General features: G+C 60.3%; 1 protein-coding gene across 11 annotated transcripts in view; it reads right to left on the reverse strand.

Moving 5' to 3' along the window:
- The window catches only part of CAMK2B (calcium/calmodulin dependent protein kinase II beta), a 78,482-nt gene that overhangs the window by 42,809 nt on the left and 13,959 nt on the right, over positions 1–21,714 (reverse strand). For 4 of the 11 annotated variants that reach the window (XM_080818133.1, XM_080818130.1, XM_080818138.1 and 1 more), the window contains exon 2: positions 7,737–7,831. In XM_080818133.1, coding sequence (XP_080674259.1) covers positions 7,737–7,831 — 95 coding nt within the window. Of the gene's footprint in view, positions 1–7,736; positions 7,832–11,540; positions 11,572–11,594; positions 11,640–13,311; positions 14,271–21,714 lie in introns of those variants that run through there. The other 7 variants (XM_080818132.1, XM_080818140.1, XM_080818131.1 and 4 more) reach the window with 5 other exon arrangements.

The raw sequence follows: 21,714 nt of genomic DNA on the forward strand, positions 1-21,714 counted from the left end.
GCCATCCAGCTTCACCCCTATAACTCTCATTTTCCCGAATTCTCAAAATCGCCAGGGACAGAGCTGGCCCCCTTGTGGCCGAGCCGCTGGACACCCTGGACATTTACACCTGCAGGGTCGTGAGGAGCAGGAGGGGGGTGGCTTGGGGAGGGAGCGGGTCAGGGAAGACACCTATTCACAGTGGGGGATCCCACCTTGGCTCTGTCCGGCTGACAGCATCGGGTCTTGGCGCAAGGCTGCTGGCTGCCGGGAAGAGACCACTCTCAGGAAGGACATCCCTGAGTCCTGCAGATGGGGCTCGAGACTGCAGATGGGGCTCACAGGGAGACTCCGGGAGCAGCTCGGGGTCCCGCCGGGTCACCTGGGACCAGCACCTGCCGCGTGCTCAGCACAGGCCCCGAAGCTGCCCAGGGCTCCTGCAAGGTAGGGCTGCGACGACCCTCGCCCCAGCTCTGAGATGCGGTGTGGGGCACAGGGAGGCTGGGGGGAGCGGGGATGGGCTGCCACCAGCCCGGGCCCACGTGTAGGCAGCCATGGGGGGAGGCCCCCACCAGCCCATGGTGCTTCCGTGGCGCACTGTGTCCTGGTCCGGGCGCCCCAGGGTGCCGGCAGAGCAAGGAAGATGAAAAGACCACGCGCGGGCTCCTGCGTGAGTTTTATTTCAAAAAGGCAACTTGGCAACCAGCAATTACCGCGCCCACCCCACAGGGGCATCTGTGCTATCCTGCAGCTGCCACGGGGACAAAGACAGCCACCAGGCCCTCCCCGCATGGCACACCCAGGCCTCTGAGCTGTGTGCAGGCCCCGTGGGGCTGGGGGGCAGCCGGGCCCCCAGCACCCTCCCTCTCCGCCCTCAGCTGGCCTCCCCTGGACAGAGACCTTCCTCGGGCCCACAGCCATCACCCGACACAAGGTGCAACTCAGCTCAGAAACGGGGCCCGCATGTGAGGCCCCTGCTGTGCAGCCCCCTTGCCCGGGGCAACCTGGCTCCCAGGGCAGGTGCCCTGGCCCCAAAGCCACTCCCCAGGCACACCAGGCGCAGGGCCCTTCTACCCCGTGCCAGAGAGCAATTGTTCAGAGACACTGACCACATCCCAGGTGGAGACCGGGGACTCCGCTCTCTCGTCACTCCGACGCCTGCCTCCCGCAGCCCAGGCTGCTCCCGCGTCCCCAAGTGCACCCCACCGGCCTGCGTGCCATGCAGCCCTCCCCGGGCTCCGAGCCTGGGCAGCGTAGGCAGCTGTCCGTCTCAGCTGTGCAGCATCTGGGTCCTGGGCTGGGTCATATCTGCAAGCACAGGGCAGGACTCCCAACCTCCCCAGTGGTGACTGTCCTCTGGAATCCTCCGTCTCGTCAGCTGTCAGAGGGAACACAGCCACCTTCCGGGACAGGAGAGCGTGGTGACGGGATATCCCGGGACTGCCTCTTCTTCCACTTCGTCCCTAGCCCTGGTATCACAGGTCCTACTGGGTAAGGTCCCATTCCAGCCCACCCCCACCCCACCCCACCCCCCACCCCCCCGCAGCATCCTCGACGCGGCCTCAGCAGCACAGCCGGGCCACACTCCTGGCGCTGAGCAGAGACTGTACGCCTTCCTTACATGGGCACGGCCCCCGACAGCGCAGGGCTCATCCCCCACAGTCCTACTCAGAGATGACAACCAGGCCCCCCAAGACCCCCAGTACCTGCCGAGCCAGAGGGCTGGGGCCAGAGCCCAGGTCCTCAGACCTAGAACTGCCCCTCTGAGCCTGCATCCACCTCTGGGGGGCTCCGGGTGCATGTGGGGATGGGCAGAGGTACTGGGAAGGGCCCCTTCAGATTTGGGGAAGGACAGGGCACAGGAGTTCACTGACCTTCCCAATCACCCCGGGCCAGTCCACCTTCCGGGGCCACTGCCCCCTCACTCCTGCTGCCCCCCACGACCCCGTGGGGTGGGAGGCACCACGGCTGCCTGAGCCCCGGCAGGGGGAACACCAACACCACTCAGACCCCAGCCCCTGGGACCAACTCCGCCTTCACAAACGCCACCGCGCCCCAGAGTCACCCGGACCCCAGAAGCCGTGCTCTCCACCTCACCTGTGAGCCCACCAGGACCCCCACTGGCCTGGCCTTTGCCCCTTCTCTGCCCTCGCCCTGGACCCACCCCCACCCCCACTTTCAGAAGTTTTGACTTAGCCGATCTGGTTGATGAATTAACCGCAAGAATCCATTCTCCCAACAGCTCTGTTCAGTACTGGCTGAGAAAACACAGAATGCCCAGCTAAATTCGGGTTCCGGATCGCCAACAAGAACTTCCCGTGTAATCTGTTCCAAAGTCAGGCAAACCGCGGAGCCCTTTCCAGTGTAAGCGCGGCCGGTCCCGCCCGCGCCTCGTTTGTACTCAGATTTCCCTGGCGGCCTGTCCGGGGCCCACGGGCGCCCGCTCCATCTGCCGCGCCCCATCCCCCTCCTCTGACCTGGGAGTGAGGGTCCCCGGACGGGACCTGAGAGCCAGGGCCTGGGAGCGGGAGGGCCCAGAGCGAGAGGCCCCCATTCCCACACTCTCCAAATCCCCGCAGGACCCCTCCCACGGTCCAGGGTCCCCCGGAACCCCCACATGAGGGCCGAGTGGACTGAAAGTTGGTTGGGGGTCTGGGACATGCTTACTCTAAAAAACCATGGTTTATCTGAATTGGGACCCGCTGACACTGTAAGACCCTGGCTCAGCCCCAGGGGGCGCTGCGAGCGGCCAGGGAGGAGCCCCTGAGTGCCCGGGTCAGATCAGTCGGGGACGCCAGGGAGGGAGGCGGGATCCCGACAAGGGGAGAGGGAGGGAGAGGGAGACGAAGAGGGAGGAGAAGGGGAGAGGGGACGGTGGGGAAGGGTCCCCACCTCCGAGCGCAGGGGAGGGAGAGGGAGGGAGGGGCGCCGGCCGCGCATGCTCAGCCGCCCCTGCAATGCGGCGCTGCGTCCTCCATTAACCCAGTTCCGCGGAGCCCGGGTCCGGCTCCCGGGCTGTGGTCGTGGGGGGGCGCCCCCCTCCCCACCCCACCCCCGAAGCGAAACCTGGGAAACCTGGGACTCGCTGTGCCGAGGGGGCCGGTCCAGCTTTCTGGGGGGAGGCGGCCGGGCCTGCCCCGCCCCATCACACTTTCCCGCAGGGGTGCCCCAGGGCACAAGGAGCCACACAGGCCCTAGGGAAAGGGTTGCCCGAGGTGACCCAGGAAGGAGCTGGGGGGGAGCCAGGCATCAGCTTGCGGGTCCCAGGAGGCTCACAGGTGAGGCCTCATCTGCTCACCTGTCACCTGTCACTCAGTCCCCTCCAGAGGTGAGCCCCTCCCATGAGGTGAACCCCACTTGTGAGCCCCACCCGACCACACCTGTGCGGTCAGCCCCACCAGTGACACCAGCCCCTCCCCTGTGAGGTCAGCCCCATGCCTGACCCTCATCAGGCCCCCCAGCTGGGTGGACCCTAAAGCCGCCCCATGCCCCAGGCTCTGCTCAGCACCGCTGGGGGAACCTGAGCCATTCTCCCGGCTTCTGTAGGACTCAGTTCCCTCACTTGTGGAACGAGGTGCCCAGCCCGACCAAAGGGGGTGAGGAAGGCCACGGAGAAGCCTCGTGCGGATACAGTACTGCTGAAGGGTAGGGCAGACCCCCTCCTTGGCACCTCCTTCCTTCCCCGCGAGTAGCCACCACCCAGGGTCGCTGCCGAGACGTGGTCTGCAGACTCGCGTGCCCAACAAGCCCTGACCCCAGGTGATTCACGTCCCTCGACCCCCTTCTGTTAACAGTACCCAGCAATCCAGGTGTGTTCACAGTCCCCCCCTTGGAGACACAGGAAGCATTACAGCTCTAGCCCCAACAGCACACGGCACCCGTGGGGGCCACCTGCAGTGTCCTGGCAGCCCCAGGAGCTCCCGTGACCGAGCAGGGCAGGTGACGTGTGTCCAGGGCCCACGCGCTCCTGGCCACTGCGTGTGGCCGGCCACTTCTCTGTCACCAGAAGCCTCGAAGGAGCCAGGCTGCTGCCCCCTGTGGTGGGGAGTGGGGACCCCCTCCGCAGTGCACTCAGCAACAGGTGGCCAGGACGGTGGGGGACAAGGGCTCCGTGTCTCCACTTCCCACCACTCCTCTTTCTAAGGCACTTGCCCTGGGTCCCTCCTCCTCACCCATGGGCTCCTCTCCGTCCCTCCTCCCAGAAGGACAGTTGGACACCAGTCTCGGAAATGGGCTACCTGGCAAGGGAGCCGGTTTGGCACATGCCACAGAACAGGCTGGGTGCCCTCGCTTAGGACACGTTCTGCGACCCCGCGGGATTTAGTTACAGAGTGGCCGCCAGGCTTCCCAACCACGCTCGGGTGCCCGGACATCCCAGATGACCAGGGGTGTGCCCCACAGACCCAACGCAGCAGCCCAACCCTCTAGATACCCTCCACCCCGTCCCCACCCGGCACCCCACCTGGGAGCCTAACCCATCTCCGGCATACTCTGTGTACGCCCCTCACCAAAATGCATTCACTCTGGGAATGTGGCCATCCCCTCCACACCACTTCTGGAGCGCTGGGCTCTGGCCAGAGTGTGGGAGACGTGGCGGTGAACCCAGCAGATCCAGGCCCTGCCCCCAGGAGCCTGTAAGTCTGGTGGCAAAGACAGCCATGGTACAAAGAGGGTGCTTGGGTCCCACATTCCACTGAGGCAGAGGGCAGACCCATTGAGGAAATGTCACCGACAGACAGTTCGGGAAAATCGTTTCCAGAGAGAACAGACACATGCAAAGGCCCAGGGGCATGAGGCACTGGAAGAAGCCAAGGACCTGAAGAGAGCTGGTGGGAGGGAGCAGACAGGGCCAGATGGTGCGTCAGGCCAGGGGAGAACTTGGGGCCTACGGAAGGCCGCCCGGCAGCCTGACGGAGGGTCTGGGAGCAGGAAGGGCGCAGAGCTGCTAGTGCCCTCCAGCAATAAGCCATCAGCGGAGAGATGCCTCCAGACTTGGGGGTTTCCAAGCTGGGCGGGAGGACCCAGGGCAGCTTCACGGAGGAGGGAGCCTGGGACCTACAGGCTGGGTGGCCAGGAAGGGGAGGGAGCGAGGCGGAGAGGGGAGGTCTCGGGCAGCACTGTGCCTGTGGGCCACTCCTAAGCAACTTACTCCCCACACGATCCGGAACAAGTACACACTAGTTTCATCCCCATTATGGCTGGGGACACTGAGGCATGGGGTGAGGGGGCGTGGTGCCAAGCCCCAGCCCACTGTTGGCCCACGCTGAGCACGAAGGTGAGAGTCTGCACAGAGACCCTCTCCCCTCGGCCCTCCCACTGGTCCCCTCAGCTAGGAAAGCCGGGAGGGACTGGGGAGGGCCCAAGGACCCTGAGACCCCTGCACAGGGGAGGCAACCAGTCGTCTGTGTAGACTTCTCTTCCATCGGACAGACGTGCTGAACAACGACGTACAGAACAGCAGGGCATCTGGGATGGGCTGCGGGACGGGGGTTACAGACGAAGCAGAATCGGCGGAGAGTCAACAGCTGTTGAAGCTGGGGGATCATGCTGTCCCCTTCTCTCTATTTGGGGATGTTTTAAAGTTTCCATGATAAAGAATTACGAGGGAAACAAAAATGTCCCAGCCCCCCCCCCCAGTGCTGGGCAGTGCAGAGGCCTGAGCATGGGGGGCAAAGCAGCAGGGGCCCCGAGGGTAGGTGGGACGGGGCGGGCCAGCCACTCTGGCTCCCCACGGCCCTGCTGCGGCCCTGCTCCCGCCACCCATCCCAGGCTGTGCCCAGGACACGTGTGTGAGTGAGGACACGGGCAGGAGCAGGGCCGGCGGGAGCCCCAGGCTCTGCACAGCTCCCCGGCCGCACGCTGGCAGGGGCTCCAGGGGCCTGGCCTCGGGGACACAGAGGCAACAAAGCAGGCCGTCGGGCCAGGAAGGGGCAAGCAGGTGCACTCCTGCAGGTGCAGTGAGCAGGTGCAGTGAGCAGGTGCGGTGGTACTCTCCCAACACACCTGCAAGTTGAAGTTTCTGCTGGTCCTGACCCTCCCTGCCTGTAGAGCACGTTGAAGGCACCCATGGGGCAGGGGGGAGGGCACCGCAGGGGAGCCGCGTGATTCCACAGAAACATACCCACGTCCCTTTCTGCTTGAGCCTCACAAACTCCTATGCATCCCTCAAGACCCTCCTACTGCTCCGTGCCCTCCCCCCTGCTTATGCCCACACCTGGAGTTGCAGTGGCTTACCAGGATGTCTGCTCAGCGCCAAGCATGGGGAGAGGGACTGCCTCGCCAGTCTAGGGGACATCTGAGGGGGGCTGCCTCTCCTCCTCCCATGGTCTGGAACAAGCCTATGTCCCTCCTGCCTTACGGACTCCACCCCTGCAGGCATATCCTCCCAAACCACCGCCAGCCAGCATCCACTAGCACCCCCAAGCTGGTGTCAGGGACCTCGGGAGCTCCGTGCATGCGTGTGTGCTGCGTGCATGTGTGTCTGGTCTGCATGTGTGCTGCGTGTGCACGTGTGTGTGCTGTGTGTGCATGTGCGCTGCATGTTGGCGTGTGTGCTGTATGTATGTGCATGTGTACATGTGCGCTGCATGCATGTGCTGAGTGTGTGCATGTGTGTAGCATGTGTGTGCTGCATGCACATGTGCACGTGTGTGTGCGTTCCAGGGCACGCTCCGTGGCGGCACCTTGTCCAGGCACACGTGCTCTGGGGCTGCCTTGGCTCACAGAGTCAAAGGAGATCCACAGCATTCCCCTTCCCAGCCCTGCCACCACAGCCAGGCCCACAGAGGCCAGCAGAGCCCACCACTGTCCCCCTGGGGAGGGGGGGCGCTGGTCATCAAGGGACAGTCGGGAACTCATGCTTCTGGGTCTGCCCGGAATCTCCTTGCTCATGCCCGCATGCGGGCAGCAGGCTCTGAGGACGTGGGACTGACCCCCCCAGGCCCTGCAGGCCCCCCACCGTGAGCTGGGACAGGAGAGCCCACCCCTGGAAACACTCAGGCCTGAAGAAATCGCACGGGGGCCTCAACAGCGTGCCCTGCAGGCCACCAGACTGACCTGTGGACCCCACAGACTGGACCCCACATCTCGGGGGGATATAAGCCAGCACTACCCAAGCCCAGCGCCTCTCAGGCCAGAGAAGGAGCCTCTCAGCTCAAATCTGTGTCTGGACACTAACCAGGGATCCCCGGGCAAGCGAGAGAGCACCAGACTGGGGCCTAGCTTGACTCTCTTTGCCCAGGGGTCACCCGGCCTCTGGGGTCTGTCCCTGGGGTCCCTAGGGGGCCTGTTGGATCCCTGCCCCTTGCCCCCAACTGTGTACTCTGAGAAACCTGCTGAGGGCAGCACTCCACCACACACATCACTGTTGGACCCCAAGAGGGCAGGGTTCTATCTGTGTGCCCAGCCTGGGCCACCACCCAGCAAGGGCTCCAGAGGGACAAGGTGGGCGGGCTCCTGCCCAGCACCACACTCAACCCTGCAGGCCCAGAGCCCTGCCCCACTTCAGCAAACCGTTCCCCGAGGGGTCCCCTGGTCCAGCAACCCCACAGCATCGGTCACTAGATGTCTTCAGACCTCCGAGTGCCCCCACTGCCAGCCCTCCAGAAGCCCCCAGACCAGAGTCAAGGAGTGACCCCAGTCTCAGTGGATGGGTTCCTCTCCCTGCTGCTGGCCCCACCAGGCTGGAGATGCCACCCCCGTCCCGCCACGCTCCAGGCCTACAGGAGCCTGGCCCCCACCGGCGCAGCCATGCCTACCTCTGGCCGACAGCTTCTTGGTGTTGATGATCTTGGCTGCATACTCATGGCCGGTGCAGAGCTTGACACAGCGCCGGACCACAGAGAAAGCCCCCCTGGGGAGGAAATGGGGGACAGAGACAGAGGAGAGCCGATTAACCTCCCTGCGAGCACCTAGCACCCGACCCCAAAGCCCAGCCTGGGCCGTTGCCTTGTTCCGGGCAGGGGCACCAGATGCTCCTGGCCCACGTGCTAGGAGCCTGCCAGACAGAGACCCCTTCCCTGCCTAGAGGACACCCAGCTCCTGCCAGACTGTGGCCTTGCCGTCCTCGCTGGATGAAGGGCCTCCCTGGGGTCTCCCAGTGTCCTCCTCTAGCTCTCTGCACCAAACCGTGAGGCCCAGTGACTCCACCCCAAAGCCACGAACCAGCCCAGCTCCAGGTAGTGTAGCTGGGACTCGTCGAAGGTTCTGGAGGGAGGGAGAAGCATCATGCCACTAAGCCGCCCAGCTGGAGGACAGGGCCCCTCCCAAGTTGCACGGCAGTGCTGGTGCTTCTGAGAGCGGAGGGATGCGGGGGCCGGCACAGAGGGCCCCGAGCAGGCCCTGTGGGTGCCATCGGGTCCCGTGTGGTATTCCACTCGTCACCAGCCCTGGTTTAATTTGATTTCCTAAGAACGCCACACAGGTCCCCGGGAGTCGGCCGGGAACAGGAAATGTCTCAGGAAGAGTCTCAGTCCAGCTGGGAGGCCACAGGGGACGGGCGGGCACAGTGGCCCTGTGGGGCTGAGCACACCAGGCCAGGTGGCGGCCCCTCCACCATCCTCCTCCCCAAAGGTCCCACAGGCACAGGCCTCCCCACCATCCACGCAGCCCGATAAACCCACGGCTGCTGTGGGCGCAGCGAACGCAGCATCTCCAACAGAGAACGCTTGCCCCACAACAGTCCCCTTCCTCCTGGCTCTGCTTCCCGCAGACTCAGGGCCCCGTGCTCAACCGGAAGGTCATGATCTCCGGACATGCGGTCCAAAGGTCAGCGGCCGCCTCACGCCGTGTCCCCAGCCCGCACCGGTCACCTGCTCACGTGGGCTCGTCACCCTCTCGCCCCGCCGATAAGCCAGTGCACGGAGACAGTGTTCACACAGCCTCTGCTCTGACACCGCTCTCCTTTGCGAGCACTTACTGAACCCGTAAACGGAGCCTAACCCAGCGCGCGCACAGGGAGAAAACGTGGTGCCCGCGGAGCTCAGAACTCCGCACGCCTTCAGGCGCCCACTGCGGGCCCTGGGACATGTCCCCGGCTGATGAGGGGGTACCACTGGAGCCTTTCGGAGAAAAAAAGTCATTAAAGCATACTATTCACTTTCCTGAAAAAAACTTAAGTATCGCACTAAATCTAACAGCGCAGCTCATTGTAACCAACGGCTCTGCGCCGGGCTGCGTCGTGCCGGGCTGCGTCCTTGCATTCCTGAAGTCAGCTGGAAAAGCAGGTGGGGGCTGTTTGGGGGGGAGCAAGCAGGCTGGGGGCACACACGGCTCCGTCCACGCCCTCAGCCCCTGTGCACCCTCTCACCATGTCAGAAGACAGGGAAGAGAATGATGTTTTGACCCTCCTGGGAGGAGAAAAGCCAGAAGCTTCCTGCCCGTCTGGGTTTGAAGGCTGCTCTGTCCACACCGCATCGCTCTCTCTGAGCCTGTCTCCCCTCGGCTGCAGGAGCAGGAGAGGCTCCCAGGGCAGTCCAAGGGCTGAGCGAGGCCTGCATGGCCATCTGCCCCCACTGCCTTGGTCTCACGCTCACTGGCTGCTGGAGAGGAACCCAGCCCCACCCACTGTTGGCCCACAGATCACCCAAGGCTCCATGAGCCTCCGGAGGGACAGTCAAGACTTCCTGTGCTAGAATCTGACCTCACAGCCCAGGCGTGACCCCCACCTGGAAGTTGCCAACAGCTGGGGCAGGGTGGGCCTCAAGGGAGGCCCCCAGGGGACGGAGGTGGGCTCATTCTGGGAGCAGGGAAGGACGCATTAGGCCCTCCCACCAGACAGGGTAAGGACAGGATAAACAAGAGTGAGCAGGAATCCCGCCTGGCGCACAGCAGGGAGCGCGTGAACAAGATGATGGCGAGCCTACAGCGAGAAGGGCTCTGGACAGACAGCTATGCGGACCCTGCGGGGGGCTGCCCCTCTGCCCCACATCCGGGGGCCTGCTTCCTCCCGGGGCACAGAAGATCTACGCCCAGGACGGTGAGGACCTGTGTAACGCTGGGGGCAGGCGGGCAGAGGCCAGACACTGGACTAGGAGGGAACAAGGAAGGCAGCAGGCACAGTGCATCCAGCAGGCACTCAATAATGGAGCTTACCGGACACAGACCTTTTCCCCCTAAGGTCCTGCCTGCCAGGTAAGGAGAGGGCACCTCTGGGAGCCCCTCTGGGGTAGTCCCTGTTGCCTGGCCTACAGGAAAGTTCTAGGGAAGCTGTGCAGCCCCAAGGAACCACCACCCCTCTGGCCTCTGGTCATGGCAAACCCCCAATCTCATGGCCCACACCAGGCATCTGCCCCCTCCCCCTGGGCTGGCCCTGAAGGACTGCCAGGAACTGCGCCTCCCAGATGGGCCACCTGCCCTCCCTGCACCTGGACTGGGGCTCAGCCTGGCATCTCAGAGCAGCTGCTGCCTCCTCCCCTCGCTGCCAGCTCGGCCAGTTGCCAGACCCCGAGCAAGGAAGTCTCCCGGAACCGCAAGTATGCTGAAAAAAATGTGCTCTTCAGGCCACCCGCCAGGGTTCCAAACCAGGGGTCCCAACATCCAGGACACGGTGGAGAGAGGTGGGACCAGCAGTGTCCTTCCTCGGGACTCACATCATCCTGCCCCCAGAAAGATATCATCGAGAGACATCTACCTGACCAAGGGCCCGGGTCTCTCTTCCGACCCCCCCAGGACGGCTTCTCTGCTACTGTGGTCCCACTGTAGACAGGGTCATTTTCTCAGTCTCAAGCCAGCAAGGACTCAAAAGACATTCTCTTTTTTTAATCAGCTTGACTCGACTCTTAAAAGCCCCACAGCGCCCTTGCTCCCGGGGGGCCTCAGGATCTGAACACTCGTTTCTAATCACTTTGAACGGCACAGTGAGTTCCACCAGCAAGGCCCCATCCAGACAGGCAGCAGGGCGACCTCCTGGCTCAGAGCGGCCCCCATCCAGGCCGGCCCTCCTCCCCACTCCCCTCCCCGCCCTTCCCTGCACCCCCGCAGCGGCCCTCCTGGCTTCTCCCCTACAAGCCCACGTGGTCCATGGCCCCTGGAGCTTCCTCACCTGGGTGCAGTCCAGAGACCATGCCGGCCCCTGCCTGTTTGTGGCTCTCCGTGAGCCCGTCCTGGTGGGGGCCGGCCCTCCCCCCGGCCCTCCTGCTCTGCCCAGGGGCCCCACGGACTCAGCCCCCTCAGGAGACACCCTCCATCCCGCGGCAGATGCCCCCCACCCCCTCCTGCGGCCTGCTCTCCGCCGTCCGCCCCATCCCAGTCTCTCGCTCTTTCTGGGGACCGCCCCCTCCCCTCCAGCGGCACAGGCAAGCCCACTCGTCCCCCAGGGGGGACGCAGCGAGCTAGCGGGCAGTGAGGGCCCCCGTCAGCCAGCGCAGGGGCGTAGGGGTCGCGTCCTCACTGACCTCCCGCTGCTGCCCGCCCAACCTGTGGTCCCAGCAGCAAGGTCCGGCCCTGCGCTTTCCTCCCGTCTCTGAACCGCTCCCACAGGCCGCCCCCCACCCAACGCCACAGGGAACCTGCCCCTGACGCGCACGACCCGCGCCCGCCGCCGCGCCCGCTCCCCGCCGCACCTGCCCACGAAGACCTGCCGCTCCCCGCCCCGCCCGCTCTGCGCCCGCGCCCACCTGCACGCCGGCCCCGCCCCGCCAGCCCGTCTCTGCCGGCCCCGCCCCCTTACCCAGCCCCTCCCCGCAGCCCCGCCCTCCCCGCCTCTACTGGCCCTGCCCCCTCTGTCAATCCCACACCGCCCCGCCCCCCGCCCCCGCAGCCCCGCCCCCTGCGCCCCCGTCAACCCTTCGTCTCGCCCCTGCGACTCCCGCCCGCAGCTGCCCCTGCTTCTCAGCTGGGCGGCTCGGCTCTCACCCGGTTTCCTGGCAGAGCCTGGGGGGCAGCGGCGGCCCCTGTCCGGCCGCCCCCACCCGGGTCACGCCCCGCCTCACCCCGCCCTCCACGCGGGGGCTCATCTGCTGAGCGGCGGACTCGCCAGGTTTGGGAAGGAGTCCGGGGGTCCAGCCCACACCGCGCAGGTGCCCCTCGGCGCCCCGGGGGCCGGGCCTTCCCGCAGCGAGCCCGGCCGAGGCCCAGGTCCGGACCGCCGCAGAGCCTGCAGGGGGCCGCTGCGCTCCCGCGGGTCGCAGAGTTCACAGCCGAGCAAACCAACGCCTTGAGTCAAAGCAAAGGACCCAACCGTGGTTCACCTGCTGGCCCAGGCACCCCGCAGCTGGGGACGGAGTTGGGGTGGAGGTCTGCTCGGGACGGAAACGGCTGTCCTGAGCGCCCCGCCGGCAGGCCGACGATCCTTCCGGAACAGGCCGGGCGGGCAGCAGAGGCTCCTGGCCGCTCCTCCAGCCTCCCCACTGCACACTCACGAGTCCGCGCTCTGAGACCAGCCCGAGCCGGTACCGCGTTCTCCGCGGCCTGGCCGCACCCAGACAGGCTCAGCTCAGGGGGTCCCGGCCAGGCCCGGGACGCACCGGCCAGGGACGCCCTTCACTTGTTCCTTCCCCTTCGTTTAAACTGAACCAAGCTGCTCTCCGTGTATTAGCTGGATGCCCTCTTCCTACCTCTGCCTGAGACGAGCTCTGGGGAAGGAAGGGAGGGGTCCTTCTATGGTTTCAATCGACTTAGGTAACTGGGCAGAAAACATTAACTTCTACATGAAACGGAGGGCTGCGATTGTTGTTTTTATGCATTTCCTGCTTATACTACTACTACTACTTCCAGTAAGCGTCATCCATGCTCCTGGCAGAAAACGGAATCAAGGTAGTTGGAAGAACACGCGGAAGGCGCCCCCACCTTCCTGAACCGCTGGGGGACCCGCACCTGTTTACACTCTGTCCTCCCTCCCTCCCGGACACCCTGAACAACCCTTCCACGTGTGGTAGCTGCAAACTGCTCCGGCAGAGGACGGCAACCCCAGGGACGCCAGGAGGGAACTGTCAGCCTCCTGGCCTCCCCGGCCTCCCCCGCCTCCCGGGCCCTGGGGCTGGAGCCGGGATGGAGCGCCCAACAGGATTTGGGCAAGCGTTGTGTCCCACTGGGCAGGAGCTCCGGGTCCCGCTGCAGGAGTGATGTGCAGAGCCCAGGCCCTCAAGGGCCGCCCATCCCCAGAGAGGATGGCTCTCGCTCAGGACCGCGTCCCACCGCCGTCCAGGGAGGACACGGGGAAGCAGGTCTGAAGAAGCCTGGCAGGAGACCAGTGTGGGTAACTGCACCGTATCTGTGAACACCCGCATCCCTGTGGCCTCGGCAGTGTCCACGCAAGCCACGCGTGCCAGAGCCTGGTTTGTGGACTGCCTTCTGTGTCGAGTGTCACCTCACACACAATCCCCACGCTCTGACCTAGATCACGACTTGTCCTCTTCGGAGCAGACAGCATTCCTTCCAGGGGTCGCCGAGCACTTTCTCAGCCGACAGGCACTGGGGATGTGTCCGATGTCCCTCCTCAGAAATGGCCTGCCATGAACATCTCGGTTATTTCCATAGAGTTATTAAGGCACATTAGCTGGGCAATTCACAACAACTTACCACACCACCAGTGATGAAAAGACGCCTGCTCTTCGGCTGCCCCGGTGTCCAACCCGGGCCTTTCCCAGGCCCTTGAAATCCCGGTGGCTCCCAGCCCGGACCTTTGAGCCCCTGCAAGAAACTACAGCTCTGCACCATCCCTGCTGTGCTAATGTCCTGGGGCCACCTCAGCAAAGCACCACAGGCTGGTGGCTTAAACAGCAGAAAGGTATTGTCTCCCAGGCCCAAGGGCGAGAAGTCCAAGATCAAGGTTCCGGTTCCTCCTTCGGCCGTGAGGGAGGGTCTGTTCCGGCCTCTCCCCAGCTTCCGGGGGTTGGCTGGAGATCCTTGGTGCTCCTTGGTCTGTAGAAACATCACCCCGACCTCTGCCTTCATGTCACAGGGCATTCTCCCTATGTGCCTGTCTCTGTCCAAATTTCCCCTTTTTAGAAAGACACAGTCATGTTAGATGAGGAGTCATCCTACACCAGGATGATTCATCTTAACTCGTTACATCTGCCACGACCCTATCAAGGGTCACATTCTGAGATCCCGGGGTTAGCACTCCAACATGTGAATTCTGAGGAGACACAATTAATTCAACCCCCAACACACACGGGCCCTCACCTCAGCTCCACCTGATGTGCCACTGTGTGCACCAGGCAAACATTTCCCAAATGATGTTCCTCAGACTTTACCTCTGCAGGAAGTCAACAGATGGTAGGTACAAAGGGGGCTCTTTAGGCAAAGTTTGAGAACTAGTAAGTTAAATGAAAAGTTTTCCTTGCTTGCTTGCTTGCTTTTTTTTTATTGCAGGACTTCTCAGAGCCTTTAATATGGTCATCTGTGCTAGGAGTGTCCAACTAGGGAGTCATGAGGTGCAGCCTCTCCCTAATTATTCCACCACAGCTTTGCGCAGTAGCAGTATCGTAGCCAATGAGGTTTATCTGAGGCGCGATTATTGCTAATTGAAACCTGATTATTTCACCGCAGAAGTCTTTACTCAGGAAGTGTCATGAGGGCCAGGAATGGGGGCATAGGGTCTTCGAGGCTCCAGGCCTCAATCCTGACCCCTTTCTGAAACCCTATGAGGCCCGCCGAAGTCCAGCGACAGATGTCTTCTGAATGAACCCACCCACAAAGTAGGAAATGGCGAGGCGGGGCAGAAACACCGCCGCCGCCGCCGCAGGCCCGCGTCCACCGCCCGGCCACGGACACACACCCGAATGCGAGAAGAGGAGCACCTTCACCGGGAGTCCTGCGGGCGCAGCTCAGAGGAAGAACCCGGCAGGGCCCCGCACGACCACTCGTGCCAGGTGCCCTGACCAGATCCGGGCGTGAGTGTGCACAGTGGTGACTAATCGTTGTGACTTTCCGCAGTCACACCAAGGTCGGCCAGCCCCACACAGATGAAGAGCTTGACCTTGGCACGTGTCCGCAGCGTCGGGTTTCAGTCTCACAGCTCATGCCGTCCCCCTCCCCCGCCACGGCTGCGCTCCCCTGCGGCCTACAGACCCTCGAGCAGCTTCCTGGAGGGCTCGGAGCAGCAGAGGTGACGGGCCCAAGACGGGCGTCAGCCCAGGGGACGCGGCGAGGTCTGGAGGGGGAGGAACACGCTGGGACAGAGCTACTGTGGGAAGACGAGAAGGTTCTGGAGAGACGGTAGCGATGGCTGTGCACAATGCAAATGTCCTCAGGCTACGGATGCCAGACTCTTAAAATCAGTTTAAATGGTTAATTTTATATTATGTGTATTTTACCACAAGGGAAAAAACAAAGGGATGGAGAACATGGGAGCAGCCGCACTGATCTCAGACGGAGCAGAGGGAGCGAGGGGTTATCAGGGCAAAGAGGCGCCTCACACCACGACGTCCAAGACGCGACAGTCCTTAGCGTGGACACTGGAAGTACGTCAAACCGCACGAGGAAAACCTGATGGAGCTGTAAGAAGTCGATGAATCTACATTCATGGTTGGAGACTTCGCCACCCCCCGTGGGAAGCGGACACACCCAGCAGGCAGAAAACCACGAAGGCCGTCGCCAAACTCACCGGCACCCTCGGTCAGCTAGAGCTCCGGGACATCGACAGTGCCCTCACCCACCAAGAGCGGAACACACGTTCCCAAGCTCACACGCACACACTCCCAGACCACATTCTGGGCCGTAACACACCGTAACACACTTGTTAGACGAGACATCATACACAGCGCGCTCTCAGATCACAGTGGGATCACACTGGAAACGAACACAGAAAGACCGCTGGAAAACCTCAAAACACAGCAGGTCAGACTACACACTTCCAAAAACACATGGGTCAAAGAAAAAATTTCAAGAAAAAATTTTAACTATTTTAGTTAAATGAAAATGAAAATAAAACTTAACAAAATTTGCAGGGCTTACTAATAGCAGTGCTTAGAAGAAAATTCAAGCCACCGAATGCATATGGTGGAAGAGAATACTTAAAACCAATAATCTAAGCTTCCACCTTAGGAAACTAGAAAAAGAAGAGCAAATTAAATACAAAGCAAGCAGGGGTGCCTGGGGGGCTCAGAGGGTGAAGCCTCTGCCTTGGGCTCAGGTCATGATCTCAGGGTCCTGGGATCGAGCCCCGCATCGGGCTCTCTGCTCAGCGGGGAGTCTGCTTCCTCCTCTCTCTGCCTGCCTCTCTGCCTGCTTGTGATCTCTGTCTGTCAAACAAATAAATAAAATCTTTAAAATAAATAAATAAATACAAAGAAAGCAGCAGACATAATAAAAGAGCAGAAATCAATGAACTTGAAAACAGGAAATAAATAGAGAAAATCAATGAAACCAAAACTGATCTTTTGAAAAGATCAATAAAACTGACAAGCCTTTAGCCAGGATAAGGAAAAAGAAGAGAGGGCACAAATTACTAACATCAGAGATGAAAGGGGCCAACACCGATCCCCCGGAAATTAAAAGGATAATAAAGGATACGATGAGCAACTCCATGCCCAGAAGTTGATAACACAGATGAGATGGACCAACTCCTTGAAAGACATAATCTGCCAAAACTCACACAAGAAGAAACAGATGATCTGAAGAGGCCTATGTCTTTTAAGGAAATTGAATCAACAATTAATAAATTTCCCAAACAGAAGGCCTCAGGCCCAGTGGTGTTTGGTATAACAACAAATGGATATTCTTGTGGATTCCAGTGGGTTCACTGGTGAATTCTACCAAACACTTGAGGAAGAAGTTAGACCAATTCTCTACAATCTCTTCCAGAAAAAAAAGCAGCAGAGGGACTATTTCCTAACTCATTCTGTGAAGCTATCATTACCCTAAAACCAAAACCAGACAAAGACATTATAAGAAAAGGAAACTACAGACCAACATCTCTCATGAATATGGATGCAAAAATCCTCAACAAAATCCTAGCAGAGTCCAACAGTACACTCCACGGCCAAGCAGCAACGTCTCCCCAGCAGGCAAGGCTGGCTAGTTCAACATTTGAAAACCAGCTCACATAACCCGTCACACCCACTGATTTAAAAGGAAAATCACGAGGGGCGCCTGGGTGGCTCAGTGGGTTAAAGCCTCTGCCTTCGGCTCAGGTCATGATCCCAGGGTCCTGGGATCGAGCCCCGCATCGGGCTCTCTGCTCAGCAGGGAGCCTGCTTCCTCTCTCTCTCTGCCTGCCTCTCTGCCTACTTGTGATCTATGTCTGTCAAATAAAGAAATAAAATCTTAAAAAAAAAAAGAAAAGGAAAATCACGTGATCGTATCACCAGATGCAGCAGAGCCTTTGACGACATCCAACATCCATCCGCAGTAAAAATCTCAGCACTGGGAACAGAGCTACCGTAACTTGATGAAGAACACTGCATTGGCTCAAGATATCAGAGTCTGGGTGGCTTCAAAACAGGAACTTATTTTCTCACACTTCTGGAGGCCGCGGGTCCAAGATCAAGGTCCTTCGGGGTCTGGGCTCTTCTGTGAGCCCTCCTCTCTACACTGGCAAGCGGCCACCATCTCCCTGAGTGCTCACAGGGCCTTTCCTCAGTGGGTACACAGGAAGATAGAGCCAGTAAACCCTCCGGTGTCTCTTCTTACAAAGACCCAATCTTATGACCTCAATTAACCTTAATTACCTCCTAAAGATCTTACCTCTAAATACAGTCCCACTTGGGGCTAGGGCTTTAACCTATGAATTTGGAGGGGCGGGCTACAGTTTAATCCTTAGCAAGAACCTACAAAAAACCTATAACTAACCTCATACTTTTGGAGAAAGTAGATGCTCTCCTTTAAGACCAGATACAAGGCCAAAATGTCCCTTTTCATCACTCCTTTTCAACATCGTACCGGGAATCCTAGCAGATTCACTAAGATAAGAAATGGAAATAAAAGGTATACAGATTGGGAAGAAAGAAATAAAGCTGTCTTTCTTTGCAGATGAATGATAACCTATGTAAAAAGTCTCCCAAATGGATAAAAAAACAAAAACAAAAACCACGAATCTTCCTGGAACTAATGAGCGATTATAAAAAAGTTGCAGGATACAAGATTCGTATACGAAATTAACTGCTTTTCTACACACCGGCAACAAGCAAACGGAATCTGAGATTTAAAACGCTATACTGTTTCCATCACCACCAAAAAATGAACTATACCTGGGTATCACAAAACACGTGCGAGATCTGCAGAAGAAAAACTCACAACTTCCACGAACGAGATCCAAGAACGAAATGAATGCAAAGACGTCTCACGTCCATGGGTAGGAAGACCGTACGCTGTCAGGACGTCCATTCTTCCCCACGTGGCCTAGCTTCAGCGCGGTTCCGATCAAGATCCCAGAAAGAACCGAAACTGCTAGTAAAGTCCATTTGGAGGCAAAAGACCCAGAGTAGCCGACACAAGACCACAGAAGAGCGGAGTCGGAGGCTGACGCTATCCGGCTTCAAGACTTACTACGAAGCTGCGGTAATCGAGGCCGTGGGTAACACATCAATGGAAGCCAACAGAGAGCCCAGAAACGGACCCACACTCGGAGTCAACCGACTCTCGGTGGAGAGTAAAGGTGAGCCAGCAGAGGAAACCTTTGCAACAGATGGTGCTTGCTGTGGTCTGAATGTTTGTGTTTCCCCAAATCCACATGATCGAATCTGAGCTCCCAAGGTGAGGTCTCAGGAGGGGCTTTTGGGCGGTGAGGGGGTTGGGAAGCTGGAGCCGCACCAATGGGACCAGCACCTTAGAACAGAGACCCTGGAGAGATCTCACCACGCATCCACGGCGGGAGGACACAGGGATGACAGCTGTCTAGGCTGCGGGCTCTCCCCAGATGCTACATGTGCGGGCACCATGACCTTGGACTCCCAGCCCCCCAAACTGTAAGAAATCACTTTTTATAAGCCACGCAGCTTGTGGTATTTTGATCACGGTAGCCTGAACAGACCAAGTCCTAGAACGACTCACTCTCCAGATGCCAAAAAAAAAAAAAAAGAGAGAGAGAGAGAATCTAGACATAGACATTACATTTATTACAAAAATTAACTTGGGGCATCTGGGTGGCTCAGTGGGTTGAGCCTCTGCCTTCAGCTCAGGTCATGGTCTCAGGGTCCTGGGATCGAGCCCCGCATCGGGCTCTCAGCAGGGAGCCTGCTTCCCCCTCTCTCTCCGCCTGCCTCTCTGTCTACTTGTGATCTCTCTCTCTGTCAAATAAATAAATAAAATCTTTTTTAAACAATTAACTCAAAACAGATTGTAGACCTACATGTAAAAGGCAAAATTATAAAAGTCCTAGAATACGTTGTAGGAGAAAATCTAGGTGACCTTGGGCTTGGCAAAGACTTTCTCAGATACGGCACCACAAGCGTTTCCACGAAGGATACAACTGACCGAATGGGCTTCACCAGAATAAAACCTCTGCTCTGGGACAGGTTAGGACACTGAGAAAATGAGCCACAGACAAAAGGAAGTATCTGCCAGACACACATCTGGGGCTGGACTTGCATTAAAAATACACAAAGAATTACTGAAGCGCAACAGTAAGAAAAACAAACACTCCAGTATAAAAATGGGCCGAAGACAGGCACAGACACCTCGTCTAAGACGCAGTAAGCACGTGGACAGACGCCCCACGTCCAGTGTCGTCAGGGAAACGTAGATTAAAATGACAAGGAGACTCCATTATGCCCCGATTAGGACGCCCGAGATTCAGGACCCCGACAACGCCCAGTGCTGGGCACAGAGCGGCAGGAGCGCCCTCCCTGCTGGTGGGGCGCAGACGGGTGCTGCCGCTCTGGGGGACACTGGGGATTTCTCACCAACACTCTCTTACCATAGGGTCCAGCAATTGCGCTACTGGGTATTTACCCAAAGGACCGCCCATCCCCCTGCCACTGTGGAGGCCGAGGGTGAGGGAGGGCAGGGGGACACCCCGGGGGACAGGAGAGAGGGCCCTGCTGAGGCTGCCCTCCATGCGGCGTGTCCGGGCACCCTGCGTGCTGCTGCTCACCGTCCCCTGCTGTCCTTCCTCCCTTCTCTCCAGTAACCAACATTCTCCAGGACTCTCCAGTGACAACCACACTGGGCCCTCACAGAAGCCACGGACCGAACCCAAGTGCCAGGGATGCATCAAGCAAAGACCAAAATCAGGACAGAGGTGGGGCAAGAGGGCAGGAGAGCCCAGCACCACCCCAGACCGCTGCTCCCCGCAGGCTGGCTAGGTCAGATCTTCGTCTCTGGCGCTCCTCTCCTGTGGGCACCGGGAGGCCTTGGCCAGTCCAGGGCCCCCCGGCTCCCAGGGCCCACGGCCCCGGGCAGCAGGAGGGCTGAGCCTGGAGGCTGGCGGTTTGGCCAACAGGGAGAAGCGCCTGTGGGCCTGAAGCCCACCGTGGACCCAGGGTGAGGCGGCGGGGCTGGGGCTGACGGCATCCCTGTGTCCACGGGCCGCGTGAGCTGTCTGCGTCCTCCGCCAGCCCCACGTCAGTGGGGTGGAGGCCGCAGCAGCCCCTCTGCGGGGGGCCATCACCCCTTCACCGCTCCACCCGAGGGGGGCAGGTGCGTCACATGTCTGGGAGGGAGCACCAAGGTGAGTTCTGTGCTGTCCCCTAAAACGCACCTGGACACTGCGTCTGCTCCCAGACCCCGGGCGGCAAGGATTCCGGTTTGCTGTGGAAACTGGTCATCAGCTGGGGGCCAGGCACAGAGGCAGTGACACTGGGACAGGACGGGTAAGCCCAGCCAGGCCTGGAGCCTCCACCACACAGCCCTTCTGTGCCTTACCCAGGCCCCCACCCTGGCCTGCCCCCATGTCCACTCTGCAAGGCATGGGACAGGTGGGAGATGTGGAGAAAGGGGAGTGTGGGCTCTGCCCACGGCCCGAGGAACCGATAGGTCCTCCCCCTCAGAATCCTGGTCCAAAAGGAAAACTGCAGTGGGGAGTGCCTGAGGGGGCCCCCCAGGCCAAGGGCACACCCCGAGGAACCTGTCCATGGTCTGTGGCCTCCATGGACCATCAGGCCCAGTGGGCCCAGGAGTGGGCCCAGGAGGGTCCAGCAAAGGCCCCGAGGGAGCAGGTGCAGGTGGCCACAGGGGGTCCTGGGCAGCACGTGCTGAGGCCGCCTGCCCTGCATGGGGACAGTGACATCACGTTCAGGCTACTGAGCTCTCAAGAAAGGGTGCCCTGGCCTGCAGCCCACCCTGTGCCTCCATGTCCCACTGCACGCCGGGGGGCTGCCCCCAACAGTGCCTGAACCTGGCTCCGTGTCCTCGGCCCTGGGATGGGCCCAGCACCGTCCCTGGAAAGGGGTCTGTGTCACTGCCCCACTAGTGTGACCAAGGACAGATACAGAAGCCCACCGGGAAGAAACAGGCCCGCCACAGTGATGGCTCCCCACAAAACGGCACCTGGGACTTCCAGCCAGGGCTCCGCAGGGGCCAAGACACAGCCACCCAGAAACACAGGGCCAGACAGTCAGGGACAGGGACAGGGACAGAGCTAAGCCAGACCCCTGGAGAGCCCCAAGTTACTGCCCAGGTCACTCCTGCAGCAGCCACCAGAAGACAGACAGCAACAGGGATGGCCAGTATCTCCACTGCCTCAGGGGACACACTGCGTGCTGCGCACAAGCCCCCCGAGCTGCCCAGTGTCTACTGCACAGCAGCAGAGGCCAGGGGGGCGCGGGGACTTACAGTGGCTTGGGCTTTTTCCTGCAAGGTGTGTTTCAATTAAAGCTTTAGAGACTTGTTTTTGTTTTATGTTTCAGGTCGATC

Source organism: Martes martes (genome assembly GCF_963455335.1).
Source record: "Martes martes genome assembly, chromosome: 11".
Classification (NCBI taxonomy): domain Eukaryota; kingdom Metazoa; phylum Chordata; class Mammalia; order Carnivora; family Mustelidae; genus Martes; species Martes martes.